General features: G+C 40.1%; 2 protein-coding genes across 2 annotated transcripts in view; both read left to right on the forward strand.

Annotated features, from left to right (window-relative positions):
- The window catches only part of jph1a (junctophilin 1a), a 37,955-nt gene extending 29,722 nt beyond the window's left edge, over nt 1–8,233 (forward strand). Inside the window, exons 5-7 of the mRNA XM_061064193.1 lie at nt 3,174–3,922; nt 5,443–5,539; nt 5,709–8,233. Of these exons, the coding sequence (XP_060920176.1) occupies nt 3,174–3,922; nt 5,443–5,523 (830 nt within the window). The 3' untranslated portion in view covers nt 5,524–5,539; nt 5,709–8,233. The remainder of the gene's footprint in view (nt 1–3,173; nt 3,923–5,442; nt 5,540–5,708) is intronic.
- Nucleotides 8,234–15,714: 7,481 nt separating this feature from the next.
- On the forward strand, nt 15,715–18,835 carry eloca (elongin C paralog a). Its single transcript, XM_061064434.1, has 4 exons — nt 15,715–15,842; nt 16,356–16,382; nt 16,507–16,650; nt 18,364–18,835. The coding sequence occupies exons 2-4, from the start codon at nt 16,379–16,381 to the stop codon at nt 18,552–18,554; spliced, it is 339 nt and encodes a 112-aa protein (XP_060920417.1). The 5' UTR covers nt 15,715–15,842; nt 16,356–16,378; the 3' UTR covers nt 18,555–18,835.
- The last annotated feature ends 1,309 nt before the right edge of the window (nt 18,836–20,144 follow it).

Below are 20,144 nucleotides of genomic sequence, written 5' to 3' on the forward strand. Positions count from 1 at the left end.
AAAATATAATGAATGCTACATGAGATGCTTAAGTTTGGAAATTTGGCTTGAAATAATAAAAGCATACTCGATACCAGAGTCGAGCTACTGTCCTCCTATGATCCACCACTGTACTCACAATGATGCACTATTGCAACAGATGTGTTACCAGCACATTCTGTACTCATCCCCCCTTACGCACATCTAAGCGCGCACACTCACACTGAAGCTCCCCTCGTGCTACTGGTGTTCATCTCATATTAAGGTCGGCAGGGGTTAGGCCGGGTCTTAAACAGCCGATCTGTTTTGTTTTGTTTCTGTTTCAAGTGTACGATGTGCTCGTTGGTCCGGCGCGTGTGCTCTGCTAAGAGATCACTGGAGCAGAAGATGTGCTGTGGATTAACATGAGCAGAACTGTGACCAGAGCTCAACCAAAGGCTTGCATTCTTGTGTCCTCAAGGAGACAATGATGAAGATGGAAAAATGAATTACAAGTGATTTTTCTTGAAGGAACTCAATTATAATGGGTACTTAAATGTAAGAGACAAACAGAAACCATGCTGTGATAAATGTTTGTGTGCTTTATTTTGGTTTCTGGCTGAGTATTTTTGTCTTGGTCATCACTAATACCGTGGTCTGCTTTTATGACTATGTGGTGGGGGGGAGACATTGATCATTTGGGCTCTGTCTGCAGCCCAGATCAATGTTCAGATGAAAGAAACACCACAGCACGCAGCAATTTGGGTAATTGAGTCCCCAGTACATGTTCCAGTTGACCTAGCAGAATTCCTTGGTAGAGTACAGCCAATAAATCTCCACTCACTCATCACAACCACATGCTGTAGTACTTACAAATCAACAACGTTTAAAAAAACGATTAATGAATACTCCACATCGTCCCATTGTGTTTTGAAGAGTCATGGTTGTCATTTTTCATGACTGCTGACTGTAGCACTTCTATCTGAGTGTGAGACTTGGGGTCATTTTAGCGCCGTGAACCATTCAGAAAATGCCTGGAACCCCCCTCGCAGGAATCTGACTCCAAACAGAGTGAAACTGCTCGGGGGCCTCCGCCCAGGCAGGCCTCACTCTTATTGAGTTATGGTGTGAAATTAAGCTCGGTAGATACATTAAGCCCCGCAGATGTTCTGATGTCCCCCCCCCCCCCTCCCCGTCTCTTTGTAGTGGGTGTTATTAGTTGTGGAGGTTATGAAACAAATTAGGAATGACATGCAGCCAAAAAATACTTTGGGCTTATGCGTACTGAAGCCCAAAAGACTCTGTGATGAGGCTGTTTACACTGATGTGGGATGGGATGCACTTGTTCCCTTCTGGATATTAAGGTTTGCACAGCCGCCCGTCAAATCCAAATCAACTTGCATTCCTTTTTAATTGATTTGTAGTGCACAAATGTGAAAGGTGGCATCTCTTGTAGATCCCTTTGACTGATCTCTGAGATTAACCCTTTTTTTCCAACCCAATAACCCAGTCAATAATGAATGCACCAACAAGAGCACATCAGAATCACATTATCTGACACTGAGTGACTACCTTCTACTTACCAGGGGGTGAAAAGGAGATGCAAAATAATTGTAAAATAAACTCTGTAATCCGTCTCTCGTGTGCTTCTTTTAACACTTGCTTGTCAAGTATACAGTCTATATCGTTTCTGTATTTCTGTCTCTCTGTTTGAAATTGGTTACACGGGGTGCAGAGGATCCTTCAGTGCTAATGCCATCTGATGTACTTCACACAAAGCAGCATTGTCCCTGTGTTAGTCACACTGACACTGCCTAGTTTAGATAAAGAGAAGAAAAAAAGCCAGGCAAACAAAGAGTCTGATGTCTCTAATACATATTAATTCAGCCCAGAACAAAAGGACAGATAAAGTATCATTTTTCACACATGCAGGAAGACATTTACATTCAGATTCAGCGTCTTCTGTCCACACATTAGAGGACACAATGTCCATAATGGAAATTCAAAAGATATAGAGTGCACATTTATCCTAGATGTAGTAGTATCAACATAATTGTGTTAAATAATCAAGGAGTGCTGTCCATAAACTCCTAATTAAGTGCAGCTACAGTAAGAGCCTCCCGAGACATAAAGGGAAGGCATAATTGCACCTTAAGGTCGACTCTCTTTATCTGTGAAAGCGTTTGATTGGATGCTCAGAATTGATGTGACAAGGGCCTTTCCAGGAAAACAACATACTGATAAAAGAGAATTACTGATGATGAAGGAGAGTCTGCAGAGGAGGCTCGCTTTGTCAAAGGGTGTCTGTGACCCTGCATTAATCGGTCCATTTCCCTGTCTCCCTCTTCGCAGGATTATTGAATATATAATGTTGATTCATGAATATTTTAATTGAGACTTCAACTCTGCTTAGGGCCAGCTCTAATCTATATCTAGTGAACAGTGCACTGCAGTTAAGAAGGCTGGTTTGCAAATCAAGAGTGCTGTGGCGCCCTAATCTGGCTTTTTGGACAGTAGCTGGAATCAAAAATGTCCGAATAGCATCGCTGTTGTTTCAGGATTAGGTCGGGTCTCCTGCGACATTGTTGAACTATGCTTGAACCTTGAAGGGGCATTTGCATTTTTGTCGGCCTGTATGTTTTACTCCCATACGTGTGAGCTGCACTGCTGTTAACTCTAGTTTGTGACTCTCTCATGAGAGCTTATTTCATTACATACAAGTCAAAACAGTTAGTCCCTGGACAGGCTGAGAGTAATTGAGTGATTCATTTGAAACACTTTTTTTTTCTCTATCACATTCAATAACCTTCATGGAAATGGAAGCTTTCATTTGTGTAAAAATGCAACTCGATTTGCTCCTCATTAAATGACTTTTACAATTGCAAATTCTGTCAACTATGCCATGCTTGACTTCACAACAGCGCTGACTTTATGGGCAGGAGACAGCCAATTACACGTCACATTAAAGTTTTTTTAAGGGGGCAATGAAACTGAATGACTGAAATTACTACTGATGCCTCATTATGAGCTACAAAAGCAAACAAAGGCCATCAGCATTTAGAATGACTATTTCTATGTAGCTATTTTGAATGCCTGCAAACGCTGCTGCGGGGTAGGTGTCAGACAAAGTGACGCAGATGCACAGGTTTAGGTGTGTATTTGTAGAGTATAATAATGTAGATTGGTAATCTGTGTCACCTCTCTCCCCTCTGCAGGACCTGACTACGTTAAACAACAGTCGAAGGAGCCCGTGGTGGAGATTAAAGAGGTCCCTGTTGAAAAGAAGGAAAAGTCCCCAAAAGATTCTCCCGACTTTTACCGCCAAGGTACCACTCCTCCTCGATCCCCCGCGACCAGTCCTGTAGCAACGTCTCCCCCCTCACCTCACTCCGGCAAGAAGAAAGGTCAACTCGCCAACAGCACCAGCCGCAAAACCAGCAAAGAGGAGAAACCATCCCGCAAGCTAAGCAAAGAAGAGAAGTCGAGTCATAAACCCAGCAAGGACGAGCGGTCTAGTAGAAAGCTGAGTAAAGAGGAGAGGCCGACTGTATCTGACGGCCCTAAAGCGTCTCATGGGCACCTTGAGGCTCCAGCGAAACCTGCGAAGGCTCAGCAGTCTCCCGCAGCGACCGCTCCTCCTCCACAGCCTCCTCCGCAGCCCCCTGCTGTTCCAGTCAACGGCGAGCTCCACACCGAGTACCACAGTTACTATGTCAAGCCCCCCACAAGGGTCCCTCCCCCTCCGGACCCTGAGGACGATATAGACGAAGAGCCTAGTGCTCTGGCCCTGGCGCGCATGCCCCCACAGCCCCCTAAGTCCTATAGTACCCCTACCCCTAAAGCAGCCTCCATACGGGAGAGCAAGAGCGAACCTAAACTCAGGAAGCAGGATTCCCTAAAGCCAAAGAGCCTCGCAGACGCAAAGAAAGCCAGTATGGAGATTGCAGACAGTATGGAAGAAACAGTAAGTATCAGTGTTTAGGATACAAAAGGATGGGTCGTTTTTGAAGGAATAGCTTGATTTTTGGGGGGAAATGAGGTAGATTTGAAGCTGGGACCATTTAGCTTAGCAAAAAGACCTGAAGCAGAGGAAAAACAGCTAGCCCTAACAGAGTCTGAAGATTAAAAGCAAATATCTACATTTAAGGAGGTGCAGGAGGTCCCAGTTGCAAGTGGAATGTAGTGTCTTGGGTAGTCAAAAATATAAGATTGGATTAGGGCAGGGGTCTCCAACCTTTCTTAATCTGAGAGCTACTTTGAAAAAATGAAAGTGGCCAAGAGCTACTTGCATCAAATCACTTGCATTTATTTACATAGCACACATCAGCTGAATTAAGCTACTGTTTGTACACATGTGTGAAATTGCAATAAGCTAATGCTTATCAATTATCTTAAATTCACATCAAGGGTCCAAGAATAAAACATGAATATTTGGCATTTCTTATTGTGCCACAAAGTAAGCGATGTTGCTGAAAATTCACATCAATGTCCTAGAGAACATTACTACTCTACACTTGTTTTTATAGGCTGAATATATGAATAGTAACACAGTCGGTCAACCTATAGGCGAGCTACTTAAAACCTGCCGTCGAGCTACAGGTAGCTACCTGTTTGAGACCCCTGGATTAGGAGTGACCATATGGCTAAGATTTTACCGTGACCACTTTAACACTTCAAATGACCTGGTTTTGAACAGTCCCTGTCCCGGTGTTAGCCAATCAAAAGAGTACACCATGCTTGCGTCACTGATTTGTCTGTATATATGTCAGTCGTGTTGTTGCAAAGGCTGTGGCTGTTTTAACAAATAGAAAAACACCACTATTGCAGCACGAGTCACAGTTCAATATGTTTGCAGCTGTTGCTTAGCTAGCCCAGCTAATCATACATATTAACAGGATCTGCTGCATAACGACAGGTAGGCTCACTGTCATGCCGAAAAAAGGAAGTCAGTGTTTTTGAAAAGAGCTTCAGGAGCGTTGCAGCTTCCTGCAAGTGTCCCGATTTCAGTCGCGCAAGGTGAAATTGCCGACCTACAAAGCCATATTCAAACGAGCAAACACAAACGATGGGTACAGGCTGGAGGCAATGCAGCTGACAACCAATTTAAACGGGCTGCTCAGGAGGGCACCTTTACCTCACCTTCTTGTGTTATAAGTGCAGGTCACTGATCCGTGGATCAATACATGGGCGGTAAAATTAAAGTGTCTCGATTTGAAAATATGGATTGGATGGATTTGGTAACCTTTTGGGAGATTCAGTAAAGCTGTTTGCCCCTGTTTCAAGTCTTTGTACTAATAAGCGAACCAGCTGCTGGGTGTAGTTTTATATCCACCAGACAGAATGATAGTGGACCAGTCATCTATCTTTAGCTCAAAAGAGAACATCCATATCCCTAAATGTCGAGCTATTTAGCAGCACAAATCATTAAATTGTTGTTTGTTCATCATGATATTTGATTTTTATCATTATGTCATCCTTTTGCAGGGTCCTAACTCAATCCTGGTTGCAATGGTAATGCTGTTGAATATTGGCCTTGCAATTATATTTGTCCATTTTCTGACATGATGATGCTGTTTCTCAGGTGAGTGGGTTTCATTTGGATATTTTAATGATAAAAAAAAACAGAATCAAGGCAAGATGAACTGGTGTATTTCTGAAGATGAATCTGCCTCATGTTTTTTTTTGTGTTTGCTTTTGTGCAATAGTCTGTCCAGCCAATTAAATCCCACCAAACTTGTTTTATGTTGCAGTGAAACCATGGCAACAAGTACAGTTGCATCACCGGCCTTGAAAATGAAAATGGCGCCAGTGGACACGGGGGTGGCCGTACGTAGGTGTTGAGGAATCAACATGACACCGAAGAGAAGAGAATCTAGGAGGGAGGCAACACTACCACCAACCTGTCATGGGCCTTCTTTAGGGGCCAGCCCCGTGAATTAGCACTCCCTTGGTTATTGTAAAAGCTGGAGGGGAAATGTTGTGTCTAGTGAGATAAAAAAAAAAAAAAGTTTAAAAATGCAACCAAACACACACACAGGCTGAAATACAGAAGTTATTGAAACCCACACGTATGCTGATCCAAGCACTGGTCTCTGTAGCCCACTCCCACTGCCTTGGCAGGGAGAACGGTGGGCTGACGGACTTTGTTGGACGAGTGTGGAGATGCACTTTTAGATGACGGGAGCAAACAGCTGCCTTTCTATTTTGCCATCTGACGTTTTGATGGGGAGATGTGAGCCCGACGGCACAGTGTGGGAGGAGGGGGGAAGCGGGTGGCACAGTCACAGCGGGAGCGTGCGTTTTCTTTGGGGTGGGGTGGGGGGGGGGGTTTCACACCACTCTTGCAACAGGAAACTGGGCACGACCGTTGCCAGCAGTCAGTGCTAGCACGGTCACTTTCCAGTCTTACTCTGTTTACCCGATCATCACTGCAGCTTTGTCGAGCTCTGTCCATTGTAAACCCAGGATACACCGCTTTGACACACTCCCTGTGCATGGTACAGTTTTCAACGTTTTCTTTTTGTTTGTTTTCTATTACATTGTACCTTCTTTTTTGTTCTTCGTTGTTCTCTGAATGTTGGTAACCTGCAGTCATATACTTGTAGTTCAAAAGAAAATCTGAGTAAATATTTTCCCCCTTTTATTTCAAAATTTTACTCATTTCAACTAATCGGATGCAATTTGACATTATGCATCCATGCTAATGAAAGTACAATACCACTATGTTTTATTTTTTATAAATAAAGCTTATAGTATATTTTGCCAAAAAAAAAAAAAAATGGGGAAATAATGAAAACCCAGTGTTGGTTTTATTTTTTCAACCTCATCATTTGAATGACTGGTATTGAGAGAAGGTGTCAATGAGCAGCTGGCACTGTGTGTAGGAAGCAGGATCACACTTTAAAAGCTACCTAGCTCTGTGAGAGTGAAGTAACAGATGTCTTATGTTATTTATTAAATTCAGAAGGAAAAGGATGTCATTGTACCTGCCAAGACCATTTAGCTTGAATTCCTTCATTTTATTCTTTGCTTTCATGTTTTTTTTTCTCTCAAATGCAAAGACGCAGTTCACTCAGCTGCTTCAGCCAGCCCAGCAGTGCTCGCGTGCTTGTGAGACAGGATTGAGAGAGAATCCTGTGGACGGTTGAAGGTGAATTTATTCAGGTTAAGGCCATGGGGAATGTGACAGCAGGGAGGAAGGAGATATGCCTTTTAAAAAGTCTTTAACAGTACTACTGTTTACCTCAAAAACAGATGAGGAAGGGGGGGGGGGTGGGGGGGAGAGAGGTGCCATCCTTGTCTTAACTTTGTCGTGCGGGGGATATTTTGACTGTTGTCATCACCTGAATCATGCTTTGATCTTGCCTCATTGTAGCCGTTTGTAGTCTTTGTTGCAGGTATGGCATGAGTTTATTTGATTTATAAAAAAAAAAAAGAAATGGTTATTTATATGATTGACATTTAGTGTCATCTACCAAGAATCGTTATTTATTCATTGTATAACTGATGTGTTTGTGAACATTTGTAATCACAAAAAAGGGCTTTAATATGGCTACGTTTCTTTTCTGCAACTGTTAGCACGTCCAAATTTAGTTTGCAAACTGTTCACGTCAAAACTAAAAATAAAAAAAACCTATATAACGATATATTCAAAATCTTAATTCGACAATAAAAGCAGACGAAGAAATGAATGATTCAAAAGAATTGTAATATTATGAACGTGATGCTTTTAGGAGCAACTCTTCACCCTTTCTGCACAACACCCTCTTTTTCTTGTTTCGAACTGTCTTCACACAAGCATGGTGAAGATCGGCGTTTCAGGAGGGTCTAACAGAACAAGCCTGTTTATGGGATATTTTTTTGAAATGCAACATTGCATGTTGTAGTCATTTATATATAGAATATTATATACTATTTGTAAGGATTTTTACAGAGCACAATCCAGAATCTGGTATGAGTTGGTATTTTTCTAACAATTTGCACACCTGTATTTTGACAATGGAATATAACTTGTTTGTAATTGGTAATGTAATGCACATATGATAATGTTTGACAGTGGAGAAAAAAAAATCTTTATTTCTGATTGGTTGTACTGTATGTACCATTTGGGGATGTGAAAGGCAGATGATGTACTCGTTTGAATATTTAAGGATATAATGAACTGCGGGAGACTTTTGATATCTCAAGGTTCACGTGACCCCACTGATTTGTGCAAAGTCTTTGGAGATGAAGTTATGTGTATAACAATAAAGATGTTATGCCTTGATAAACGACATTTTGCTAATACCTTTGTATTTTATTACTTGACAACACACTGATAGATGGAAGCTGAGAACTGCCATGCTTCCAATATGTCCTGTTCATTCTAGAACCACACCTTGATTATTTTTGTTCCTCTGTCCATGTCTGAACGTGGCTCAGTATCAACCCAGCATTAAGAACTTGGATAATTAATTATATCACTTTCACAATAGTGAATGGAAGCCAGGGGAGGGAATGCTCGCAATTATTGATCTTGAATCAAGAGTTCATCATTTGGATCAGATTTAGATGATTATATCATACCAACATAGCAAAGCTTGTTTTCATGTGATAACAGGTGATATTATCTTGACCAACAGCTGCTTAATGGAATACAGTGTGTGTCAAGAAGAAACCTGTTTTTTTATGATTAAGATTATGGAAACCTCAAAACTGAGTACCTTGTTCATTTGATCACACTTGATGTCACATTTCAAGATCAACATGGTTCATAACTTAACAGTGATTAAAGTAATGACTGATTAGTTCTTAGAAAAAGAGGCCAGGAGATAGAACTGCAGCAGATGTGTTGAGGACTGTAGCCTCTGTACCTGTGGCACCTGTTCTACCAACTGAGCTAAATCTGCACCTCCTGTCCTCAAAAATATACTCTCCTTAATCAGACATTCCATCCATCCATCCATCCATCCATCCATCCATCCATTATCTATACAACAACTCGGATGTAATTTGAGTAATGTCAAATTACAGATTTTTCCCATTCGGGGTCACGGGGCTGGAGCCGATCCCAGCTGCCATTGGGTGAGAAGCGGGGTACTACCTGGAGTTTTGCCAGTCAATCACAGGGCTGACATATATATATGTCAGCCCTGTGGCTGGTTATCTGTATATATACAGATAACCAGCCACACCCATATTCACACCTACGGGCAATTTAGAGTCACCAATTGACCTAACGAGCATGTCTTTGGACTGTGGGAGGAAGCCGGAGAACCCAGAGAAAACACACACACGCAAGTAAAGAACATGCAAACTCCACACAGAGAGGCTCCTGTCCAATGGGGATTTGAACCCGGAACCTCCTCGCTGTAAAGCGACAGCACTAAACTTTGCACCACCATGGAGCCCTAATCAGACATAATTACATTAAATCAGGTCTAACTCAACGCTAAACTGGCCAGGATGCCTCCTATGCATGCTGTTATAGCCCTCATTGTTTTAAAGTAATAAAAGGAAATCACGTTTTCTTTCCATGTGATTGTGGTTAATAACCCATAATGCTCAGTTTCCAGTGGTCTTGAGATAACAACAGAAAAATAAATAATTACGTTATGGTGGTTTTAGACGTCATACAAATATTCAACTTCCAAAGGATCTTAACTTTTAATATTCAAGGTGATTTGATTTGTTGATTTATTTCCAATATACTGAGTAAAAAATACAAATACAAACAGTGCAGCCCAGCATACAACAAACATTTATATAACATACAGTAGATACTTTCATCATATCTGAATTTAACTTACTAGTCAAGTATTTCCACTTGTCAAATGTTTTGAATTCCAGTCTCGTGTTCACTCTTAGCTTTCTGATGGGTGCGCTGTCTAATCTGGGCTGAACCTTGTCCTGGTGATGACCTCATTTTGACTTCTTCATAATGAGATCCAGGGGGAAAAGAAATGAGACATGAAATCAAAGTATCGTTGTCGGGGTGGGGAGCTGCGGCGCGTTCACAGGCAGGTGGCCCAGTTTGTCTGGGGTCATTTTGTACTGTTTCCACTGCAGATCAGCCTCGTGTAATGTTACAGCAGCGGCGGCACCTGCCTGGAATCAGCAACACCATGTCATACACTTACCAAAACCTGCGACGTCACCAGACACTGCAAAACTTCATGCGTCACCCAGAACTTCCACCAGATATGTGTGCATTGCGTGCCCGATCCGCTGCTTTAACCCTCTTCCGTCAACCCCCACAGGCTTTTCTTTTGATTAGAAAAGACTCAAAGTTAATTTACAAAATTCTAAAATCACATTGCTATTTTTGTACCTATTGCACATGGCATGTCCTTAGATTTTGAAATACCTTACTTTGTAAAGTAAAAACATCAGATGTCATCGACTATTATGGTGTCACTGCCTCTGAAGAGACTTTTTTTTAAATATCCTGGCATGTAAGACCTCTGTATTAATCAGGACTTGTCAGTAGTAGTATAGAATATCTGTTACTATTCTGATAAGGCACAACAAGCTGGATACAATTTGATTGCACAAACATTCCTTACAAATATAAACCCAAACCATATAAGTGTATCCTACCATTATAGAGGCCATTTAACTTATTACAGTGACAGCTATGACCCTGACAGGGATGGAGAGCGACGGTTATCTTCACAACTTATATTCAGCAAAGTGTGTATCCGTCTGGAACACACCGTATGAATTCAATACCTCGGGACTGTGGTTACCCACACATAACAGCACAAAACATGCCAATCATAACCTGGCATGTATTTTATTTTCACTGTACTATACTCTGTGGTCGGCTGAAGGATTTCCCATTGCTGATTGATTACCTCACAGGCCACTTTGTGTCATTTCTCAAGTCGACTTTTTGGGGCTTTTTTTGTGCCCCCATTCTCGAACCCGAGCCGCCCGCCTGGAAGACCACAGCCTCAGTACATGGGGCGCGCACAACACCCACCACTCCACCGGCGCCCCATGTCAAGTTTTTACAGCTCTCAAAGGTGATTCTATAAAGAGAAAATACCCATTTAAAGATTCTCAATGGAAGCTCATGGGTGCCACTGAACAGATGAATTGATTAAAATCTTAAATTGGAGTAAATATAATAAAGACATTTCCCCCTCCAAGTAGGATTAAGAGATGTTATTCTCTTATGGGTCTAAATAAAAAGAGAAATTTATACAGATTTTTCTCAGTCAGCAAAATTAGATTTGTGAGTTACATTTCATTGACCCACACAGCACTTTAAATCAATTTTAACTATTCAAAAAATGTTTTTTTTTTTTTTACATTTTTATCAACTTATTTTTGTACATTTTAATCATAAATTCTCCTTAGTAACTCTTTATATAAAGCACACAACTTCTAAGCAGTGAACGAAGGCTTTATATCGATTTAACCTGTGAACAAAGCTTTTCAGCACTTTGTTATATTATTCATATTTGATAATTCAGCTCATTGAATTAGATGTGTGATCGGAGGAGTTCTGTTTGCTCAAATATACAAAATAAATACATAGAAAATTGTAATATTTACTTATTTTTATTATGTGGATAACTTGTTCTATGGTGTTTATAAATGCTCCATACTGTATGGGTGGGAGTTACTGTTGTGTTTCTAAAATTGGATTAAAGCTTGTAAGCAGTGAGGGGATATCAGTGGCCAGCGTTTTTAAAAAACTGTTGCTAAGACATCAGTATTAAGCAGATCCCCTTTCCATGCCTGGCATAGCTAGCTTAGCTTAGCATCACTTCATCTGTTATATTTACACAAACAAATGTCTGTAATAAAACCATAAACGTAGCACTCATTTAAACTATTAGCTGTGTTTTATCACTCAAACATGCATATGTTTATATACCCAAAAGCCATTTTTAATCCATGTCGACAACTAAAATATAAACACAATTCACTTGTATATCATTCAGACTTTTCATGTCGTGTTTACTTAATGACATCTGAGTAATGGTGGGGGTTTTAATAGAAAGGGGATTGTTGGGGGAGTCATTACAGTTCAAACAAACAAGGCCTCAACACAGCTCATTAGCCTCAGGCTGCTGAATGTAAATGGTTGTCACTTCCTTTTATGCGTCTGTTCTGCCATTTGAAGCTTTCATGGTGCGTGGAGTAGGGGCGGTGCACTTACACTGATACAGAAACAAACAAGCTGAAAAATCTTTTCACGGACTTTTTAGGTTATTTTATGATTTGAATAATTTTTTCTATGCTTCATTCTCAGTTTGAGCTTATGAGCAAACCACTCAGTGTTAATGGCTGCATGAGTCTGTGGCTTTGAATGTTTATTACATTACAGGGCGCTCTGTTAATCACAGTCCTACTAATGTTGCTTCAATGACTCAGAGTATATTGTGTTACTACTCTGGCTTGTGTAGGTGTCATTTTCCAATACATTTTGATAAAGGACATAAAATCCTATTTTCTCTCTCTTTTTATCCAGGAAATATATATGATTAAGAGACTCCATAGCAGTGTATAAGGGTGTCACATGGCAGAATTAAAGGAGCCCTACATGAACATACATTTTGTTTTACTTCATATTCCCATGACAACAAGTCAAATCCAGTTGTTTTCTTGAGATCTCCATTTATTTATCTCATCATCTCGATAGCAACGCTGTTTTTCCTGCGATAAAGATGACATTTGAGTTATTTTATCAAGCTCCCAACTGATTTATCTTGTTTTAACGATGCTGGTTTAATCATGAAAATGGGATCATTTTCTTGTGATCTAGAAAAGAAAACAATAAGCTGATCACTGTGATTGGTCAGACCACAGCATGCCATTCTGCCAGGCATTGCCCACACTTACTAATAAAGTAAGTTAAGCCTATTTCTGTGTTTTTTCTGTGCTTTTGTAACTCCAGGGATATGAGATTAATAAATCAAGAGCTCGGAGGGAAAAAACTAAAATTACTTAAACGTAAACAGTAGTATAGAATATAAATATATATATTTCTTATTAAATTGTAATGCCAGACTCAACCATCATCTCGTAAAAATAGAAGCATACGATTTACAGAAAATGTTTTCAATCTAATAAGCTCACATGACAAATAAAAGAGTTTAGACATTTGTTGGTTTCTTGTAGATAACACAATTCCAGTACACAAAGTAGACACCAAGCTTTCATTCAAATATTGTTTTTCCCCTTTGAATTCTAACTTCTTCTTTAAATGTCTTTACATATTGGTATCCTTCTCTTAAATTAGGGGAAATTGTTCATGGCATGCCACAAGTAAGGATGCCCCTCTGCAGAACTAGTCATGAGAATAGGCCAACATGAGAATTTCAGGGCACCGTGACTCGCTGCAGGCGAAAAGCAACAGTACGCTCAAATTCATTGTGACAAGCCTTTTCCTCTTTTCACAGAAGAAATGCCCAGAGACACACCTCCCCCATCTTCCCCTATCATGACTAAAATTCTGACCTGGTTTCATTCAAGGCCTCTGCATCTAGGCTATTGTACAGTTCACAATGATCCAATGTATTGACATTTGACCGGCTCCATTCTATTCAAAGTGGTGGCATACAGAGGTGAATCCTAAGGAATGCTGGTGAAATTATTAGAAGGCCTGCTCTACATACCTACAACACTAATTCTACTTCTGTGTAACTTTTTTAAATAATTTTGCCTTTAATAATCAGGGTTGTTTTTTTTAATGAATACCAATGCTGTCTCTAAAGGAGAACATTTATTTGCCAATTAAGGATATACAGGATGAAAAGTACAAATTTGCTTTGTGGCTCGTGCACCAATTCTGTAGTACTCAAAATACAGCTATCCTTAAAAGGTAACTTTATAAAAGATATGTAACATTATTAAGTTATTGTAGTGTGGACTTCTGTCTTTCTACTGCAGTAAATGTTCTATAAAATAAGTTTATATAAATAAATATATATATGCCCATTCTTATATCCATGATTGGCACATTGTCCTGATAATGTTGGCCCACTTACAAACATGTATCTGTCACGCTCTACACTGATCATTTGCTTGTCTGCTTTTTTAGGTATGTTTACAGCATCCCAGAATTTCCAGAACGACCCGTGTGCATGCAACAGAGTGTGATCTGAGATGGATGATATCACTTTGCATGACAAGAGAGTTTACATGCATTGTGGGTGTATGTGTGTGTTAAGGAAGCCCTGTTCTGAGGGCCCAAAGCAGCCTCCCCAAAATAGAGCTGAGAGCAGCTGCAGTGGGTGGTGGGGGGTGGGGGGTGGGGGGGGGAGTGTATCAGGGAGACATCAAAGGTGATGCCGCCACCCGCCCGCTCTGATCATAAGCACTAATGGTGTAATGGGGGAATGGAAGGTCAGTGATTGTTTTTGGTTGTGAGTGTGTCTCTTTAAGTCTCTCTCTCTCTCTCTCTCTCTCTGAGTGTGTGTGTGTGTGTGTGTGTGTGTGTGTGTGTGTGTCCGTGTGTGAAAGAGAGAGAGTCAACAGGCAAGAGGCCACTAGAACTTTCTGGAATATAAACTGACAGCACAGCATTGCTAAGCCTGGTATTACTGCAAGACAAATACCAGGTCAGGTGTCACCTCTGCAGAAGTCATCGTTGGCTAATGTGGTAGCAATGAGCAGAGTCAATTAAACAAGACAGGTTGGACCAGTCTGATAAACTGTCTCTACTGACCCAACTGTAAATCTAAGTTGTGGTTTCTTAAAATGTAGGTGTAAATAAACAACATTAAAACAGTATGTAATGTTCAAACTTCTTACATTACACTCATCAGAGTGCACCTCTGGGTCAAACGCCACATTTTACAGGCATGCTCAACCCTCTTCTCTTAGTGTCACAGCTCAGATAACTCTGAGTCCATTTGTAGGCCTCAGATTTCAACAGTCATCACTTTTCCTGCATGAAAAGAACTCAAGGCAGGATCAGGGCAAAGTCACACTCTGAACCTGACCGTGACTACAGTATGTGCCCGCTTCTTAACTGTGTCTATGGTGAACATCCACTTTACCTGATAGAGGACACTTCATGAGCTGTGGCGGCTGGTTGTTAATACAAAAAACACAACAACAACAAAAAATTAACAAACTAGTTTAGAAAATGTTTGACTTTTAGATGGCCCTGCAAGGTCATAATACTATTCATATAATTAAATGCTCTTTAAGATATCCATACTATTCTAATACAAAAAATACAGTATGCTGAAGTATCTGCCTTTTACACACTGGACTATTTCAAGTGTGTGATAGTGTAGAGTACATAGCTTCTCTCCTGCTCATTCTTTCTTGAATCCAAATTTATGGGCCTGTAAAATGTCTCTGTCATGTCCAATCAGCACCTGCTCTCCCTCTTCACAGTCAATGGAGACAGTCAGCGGGGGCCAACCTGAAACACATGCGCCACCTATAGGCTTTAATAGGACACTATCATTTCAATAATGAACGGCCTGTAAAGCAGCGCAAAGTCATTTTATTTCGTTATTGGGATTAAAGATGTATCCCCCCCCCCCATCTCTTATCAACGCTCATCATGTTGTGACGGCTGTGCCTGAGTCATACTGAACAGCGGAAGTGACTGTTCATTATCCAAAAATAGCCCCTGTTTTGCATTACTTTAAACTTGCGCGTTATTTAACAAAAAAAAAGGAAAGATACTTCTAAACAAAGTTTGTTTCAACGTAGAACTGAATATTGGCTCAAATATGAATATGTATTTAAATTGTAGACGAGTTTATTTTTCGATTAGAATAATTACGGAACTGTTTCTAATGGCATATGAAATCCCACGGAAGACATTTATTGCGCACTAGTGTTCCTACAAACTAGTTCCGGGTATCAACATTCTGGTGGCTAACATTAGCTGGAACCGCAGTCTCCACTCCACATTCTTCTTCAGAGTGGTAAGAAACATTATCGTGGTTTATTTACACGATAACGCGTGTTGGTGTATCTCTGACCTTTTATTCAACTTGAATGTGAAACACCAAACAAACGGATTAAATGATTTCTGGCGTTATCTGCCGTTTCACTGTGCGCTAGCGTGCTAAGGATTGTTAGCTTCTCCCTCGGTTGCGAACTCGCTTAAATTGTAATGGATACAGAAAGACACGGCCACTGAGCGATGTAATGTTTGTTACACGGCAGGTAAAGCAGTGTTTTAGTGCTGCAGATTCACATTTAAAATAAGTGTCGGGTTTGCCAACATCCGGGTTGTTTAATGTGTCTTCACGTCACAAGGTTTTTACAGAATTAACACAAAAAGCCGAAATGTTAGACACTAGGATGTATGTTTTGATGTACTCTGCAAAGCAAACTGTGTACATTCTTAGTACCGATATACTTCAAGAGTCTGTTACCTTACGTTCCTTACGTGATTGACGTGTTTTTGACGTTTCTATCTTTGTTCCCGTCAGGGTTAACAGACCTCCAGAACAGAATGGGTGAGTTGATGAACATTTTTCCAGTGGTCACGATCACTGTCTTCACTGAGTGGTGCTTAAACATTTGGCGTACACCTGTTTGAGACTGTCGCTTGTGTTGCCCCCTCCCCCTCCCCACACACAGATGGCGAAGAGAGAACCTACGGTGGCTGCGAAGGGCCAGATGCCATGTATGTGAAGTTGATCTCTTCAGATGGCCATGAATTTATTGTGAAAAGAGAACACGCCTTGACATCTGGGACTATCAAAGCCATGTTAAGCGGGCCAGGTGAGGATTCTGGAAAATAAACCCTATTGAAGGAAATACTTCAATTTCCCCTTGTATACTTAACATTAGTACTTATATCCTAGTTTACTGTTAAAAGTCCAAACAAGAGGAGTGAAGTCTTGTTTCGTGAAAAGAAGTGACATGGTTATGTGTGCTGCCAGAAATAAGTATGGAATTAGTGTATGGTGTTTCATCTGGACCGTGGAACTCTTGTTAATTGTTACAAGCTGCTTAAAATATTTTCTGGGTTTAAATACACATACTTTTTTAAAGCTTGATTATGCTTTATACCTGGAATCTAAAAGTATCTCAAATTTACTGGAACATTCAGAAATTGTCACGTGCACAGACTGTAATAGTTGTTGACATGTAGGCCATCAATGAGAGCTGCTCCTCTTGATATACTTAGGTCTTGTCCACATGTACACCTATGTTTAAATAAACTGCCACCCCCCCCCCCCACACACACACACACACACACACACACACACACACACACACACACACACACACAGTCTTCATAATATACAATAATGAAATGATTATTTAAAATACTTAAACAAGCATGCTCGAAAAAAAAAAACATTGATCATCTGTAGTGAGCTCATTTTTATTGGCTGTTGTAACTGTGGACCACATTGGGATGATTACTATTTATTTATTTATTGGTTAAATGATTGATTGAAATCGTGTTAGAACTATCAGTGCTAACCAAACCTTAATAAAACAATAATCAATGGTCTGTTTTGCCTCCTTAAAACTTAACATTGTGTTTTGCACATATTCACACGAGTTGTCCAAAGGCTTCTTTTTCCAGTGACTTTGAACGCTGCTTGTGTGTGCACAAAAGGTGGAAAAAGCAAAGAAGGACCTTGTGTTATGTCTGAACAAGGTGTTATTGTTATTGTTCTTACTCTTACTCTTTGGTCAACCTATTTGCCAGTCTTATATATGGTTTCACAGACCAGGATTAAACCGTAGTTGCCTCATGTTCTTATTCTAGTAACTATAATGACTACTTAGGTCCTGTGTCCACCTAGTGTTTTTTGTCCGGGCGTATAAGCGATGGATCACTTGCATGAAGTGTTTGTGCACTGAGAATAAAAGTGCTGCACGTCAGTCGGTTGAAAGCGGTCACTGTATGACCGACACTACTTCATTGCTTTTATACTGAATGTTTTTTTTATTTGACATCGCTTTTTTCCCGTTGACGGCAAAACTACGGGGAATATCATACATTTTGAAAAGAGCGCCATTGACGTCAAAAGCGCCTTTCTAAAAAGTTGAAAGCTCTTCAATTTGCGCGCTCTGAGCGGCTGCCCAAAAAAGGCGCTCGGAAAAAAGACGTTGGGCGCTGCACTTTTTCTCCGGGCAGCCGCCTGCTGCTGTTAACGCCTCGTTAAAAATGGTGTGTTAGGTTGTGTAAAAAAGGTGTACATTGGGATGCTTTGCTTGCTTACTCAATTGAATTGAAGATTTGGGGATTAAGTCTGTGGTTTAAGATAGCTTGTATCAGCCTGTCCAGTTGGTGGCACCATGCTATGTGTTTTGGTACCTCCTCTCCTAAACAAAGACTACAAAACTGTTTTAATCCTTCATTGACATTTGTAATGTATTTGAGTATATTATTATTATTATCATCATTCCAGGGAAGAGATGATTAGTATATGTTTAGTGTTTCTCTTGACACCCACTGTGACCCTACATTTACAGGTCAGTTTGCTGAGAATGAAACCAACGAAGTGAACTTCAGAGAGATTCCCTCTCACGTCCTGTCCAAGGTCTGCATGTACTTCACCTACAAGGTCCGTTACACCAACAGCTCCACAGAAATACCGGAATTCCCCATCGCTCCGGAGATCGCACTGGAACTGCTCATGGCTGCAAACTTCTTGGATTGCTAAGTTACAGAGATAATGTAGCCACTTAAAACATTTTAGATTTATTTTTCTTGAATATTTAAATTGTTTTTCCATAAACATGAAAGAGTATGTCACTTTGAGGATTTTTTTTTCTTTTGCACTTCGCTTTTTGTCATTATTTTAGTGGTATTAAAGACTTCATTTTAATGTAATCAATGGATATGGCAAGCTTCATCACTTGCTCCAGAATGTGATAAACATGCCCCAGACCCATAAATCTTTCCTCACCTCTCCAGCCTAATAAAGACCTGTTTGGTGAGCAATTTGTTGCCATTTATTACCTTGTTCTATAAGAAGTGCATCTGGCTTTAAATAACTCTAAATGCATCATATACTAGGGCTGCATACATTGCTATCTTATCACTAAGGTTATATGAGCATTTGCTATGAACACGTTGCAAAACTCTTAATTTATTGTAAGAAATAAGAATGATTTCATGTAGAGGCGTAACATAGTTTCACTCTGCATGCAAGTATTTACCTGTTGAACGGAGGCCTGTAAGTTACAGCCATGCCCTTATATAGAGTTCAGTCTGATGAAGCTAGTGCCAGCTTTCAGCTACCCTTGGGTTAATTTGTGCCAATTTAGTGGTGGAAGAAATTCTTTCTGGATATGTTTCAGATTCAGCATAAAAACATGTTGCAAATATATCTATAAATAAATGTCAATATGTGTTCTCCAATAATAGGTTATCATATTTCATATGACAAAATTGAACAATATTATTTCACATCACTTTTTTTCACATGTTGTACAGTCTCAAGAAAATACTCAAGTCAAGAAAAAGAAGTTTTGATTCAGAAGTGATTTGCTCATATTAAAGGGGACATATCAGAAAATCCACTTTAACAGTGTTTTTGAGCATGTATTTACCGACCCACAAAATGTGAAATAAACTCATCCAGTCCTTTGTTTGTGGTCTGCGTAAGTCTTACAACACAGAGAAAAATACTCCGTTTCAAATTTGCTCTCTTTGCGTCGTCTGGGATTCTGGTAAAAAAAAAATTTTTTAAAACTTCCCTCCCCTGGTATTTCCACCCCCATCATTGAGCAAAACTTTTGTGCAGGTCCGACATTTTTATTCTCGCTAGCGAAGGGGAGATGTATCCCAGGATAACTCAGGGAGGGCTCATTGAATTTAAAGACACAAACGGAGCATTCTGACAGAGCTTTGACAGAGCCCTTATTCACAAACATTATGACAATCCTTTCAAGAGAGTTCCTAGTTTAAAAAATCCTAGCAAGGAGTCTTAGCATAGGAGTGATTTAAGAACACTCAGAGCATCTCTGAGCATGGAAGAAACATAAACATTTATCCCTGTTACTAGGTATGGCACATTTTTTTCAGAAGCTGTGATTGGTTAATAAAAGAAATGGAGATAAAAAGTCAATCATAGAATCTAGTCAGACAGTTGTTAATTATGAACACTATGAAATTAGCATCTGTGTGATCATTTGTAAAACATACTTTAAAAGTATATAAATGTTTGAAATCACATGCCCACTTGTGCAGCAGCTGCTTCACATGCTCACAGTTAAATCAACAGGTGAAGAGCCTTGATTAGTGATTG

This window comes from Labrus mixtus, chromosome 19 (assembly GCF_963584025.1).
Source record: "Labrus mixtus chromosome 19, fLabMix1.1, whole genome shotgun sequence".
NCBI lineage: Eukaryota > Metazoa > Chordata > Actinopteri > Labriformes > Labridae > Labrus > Labrus mixtus.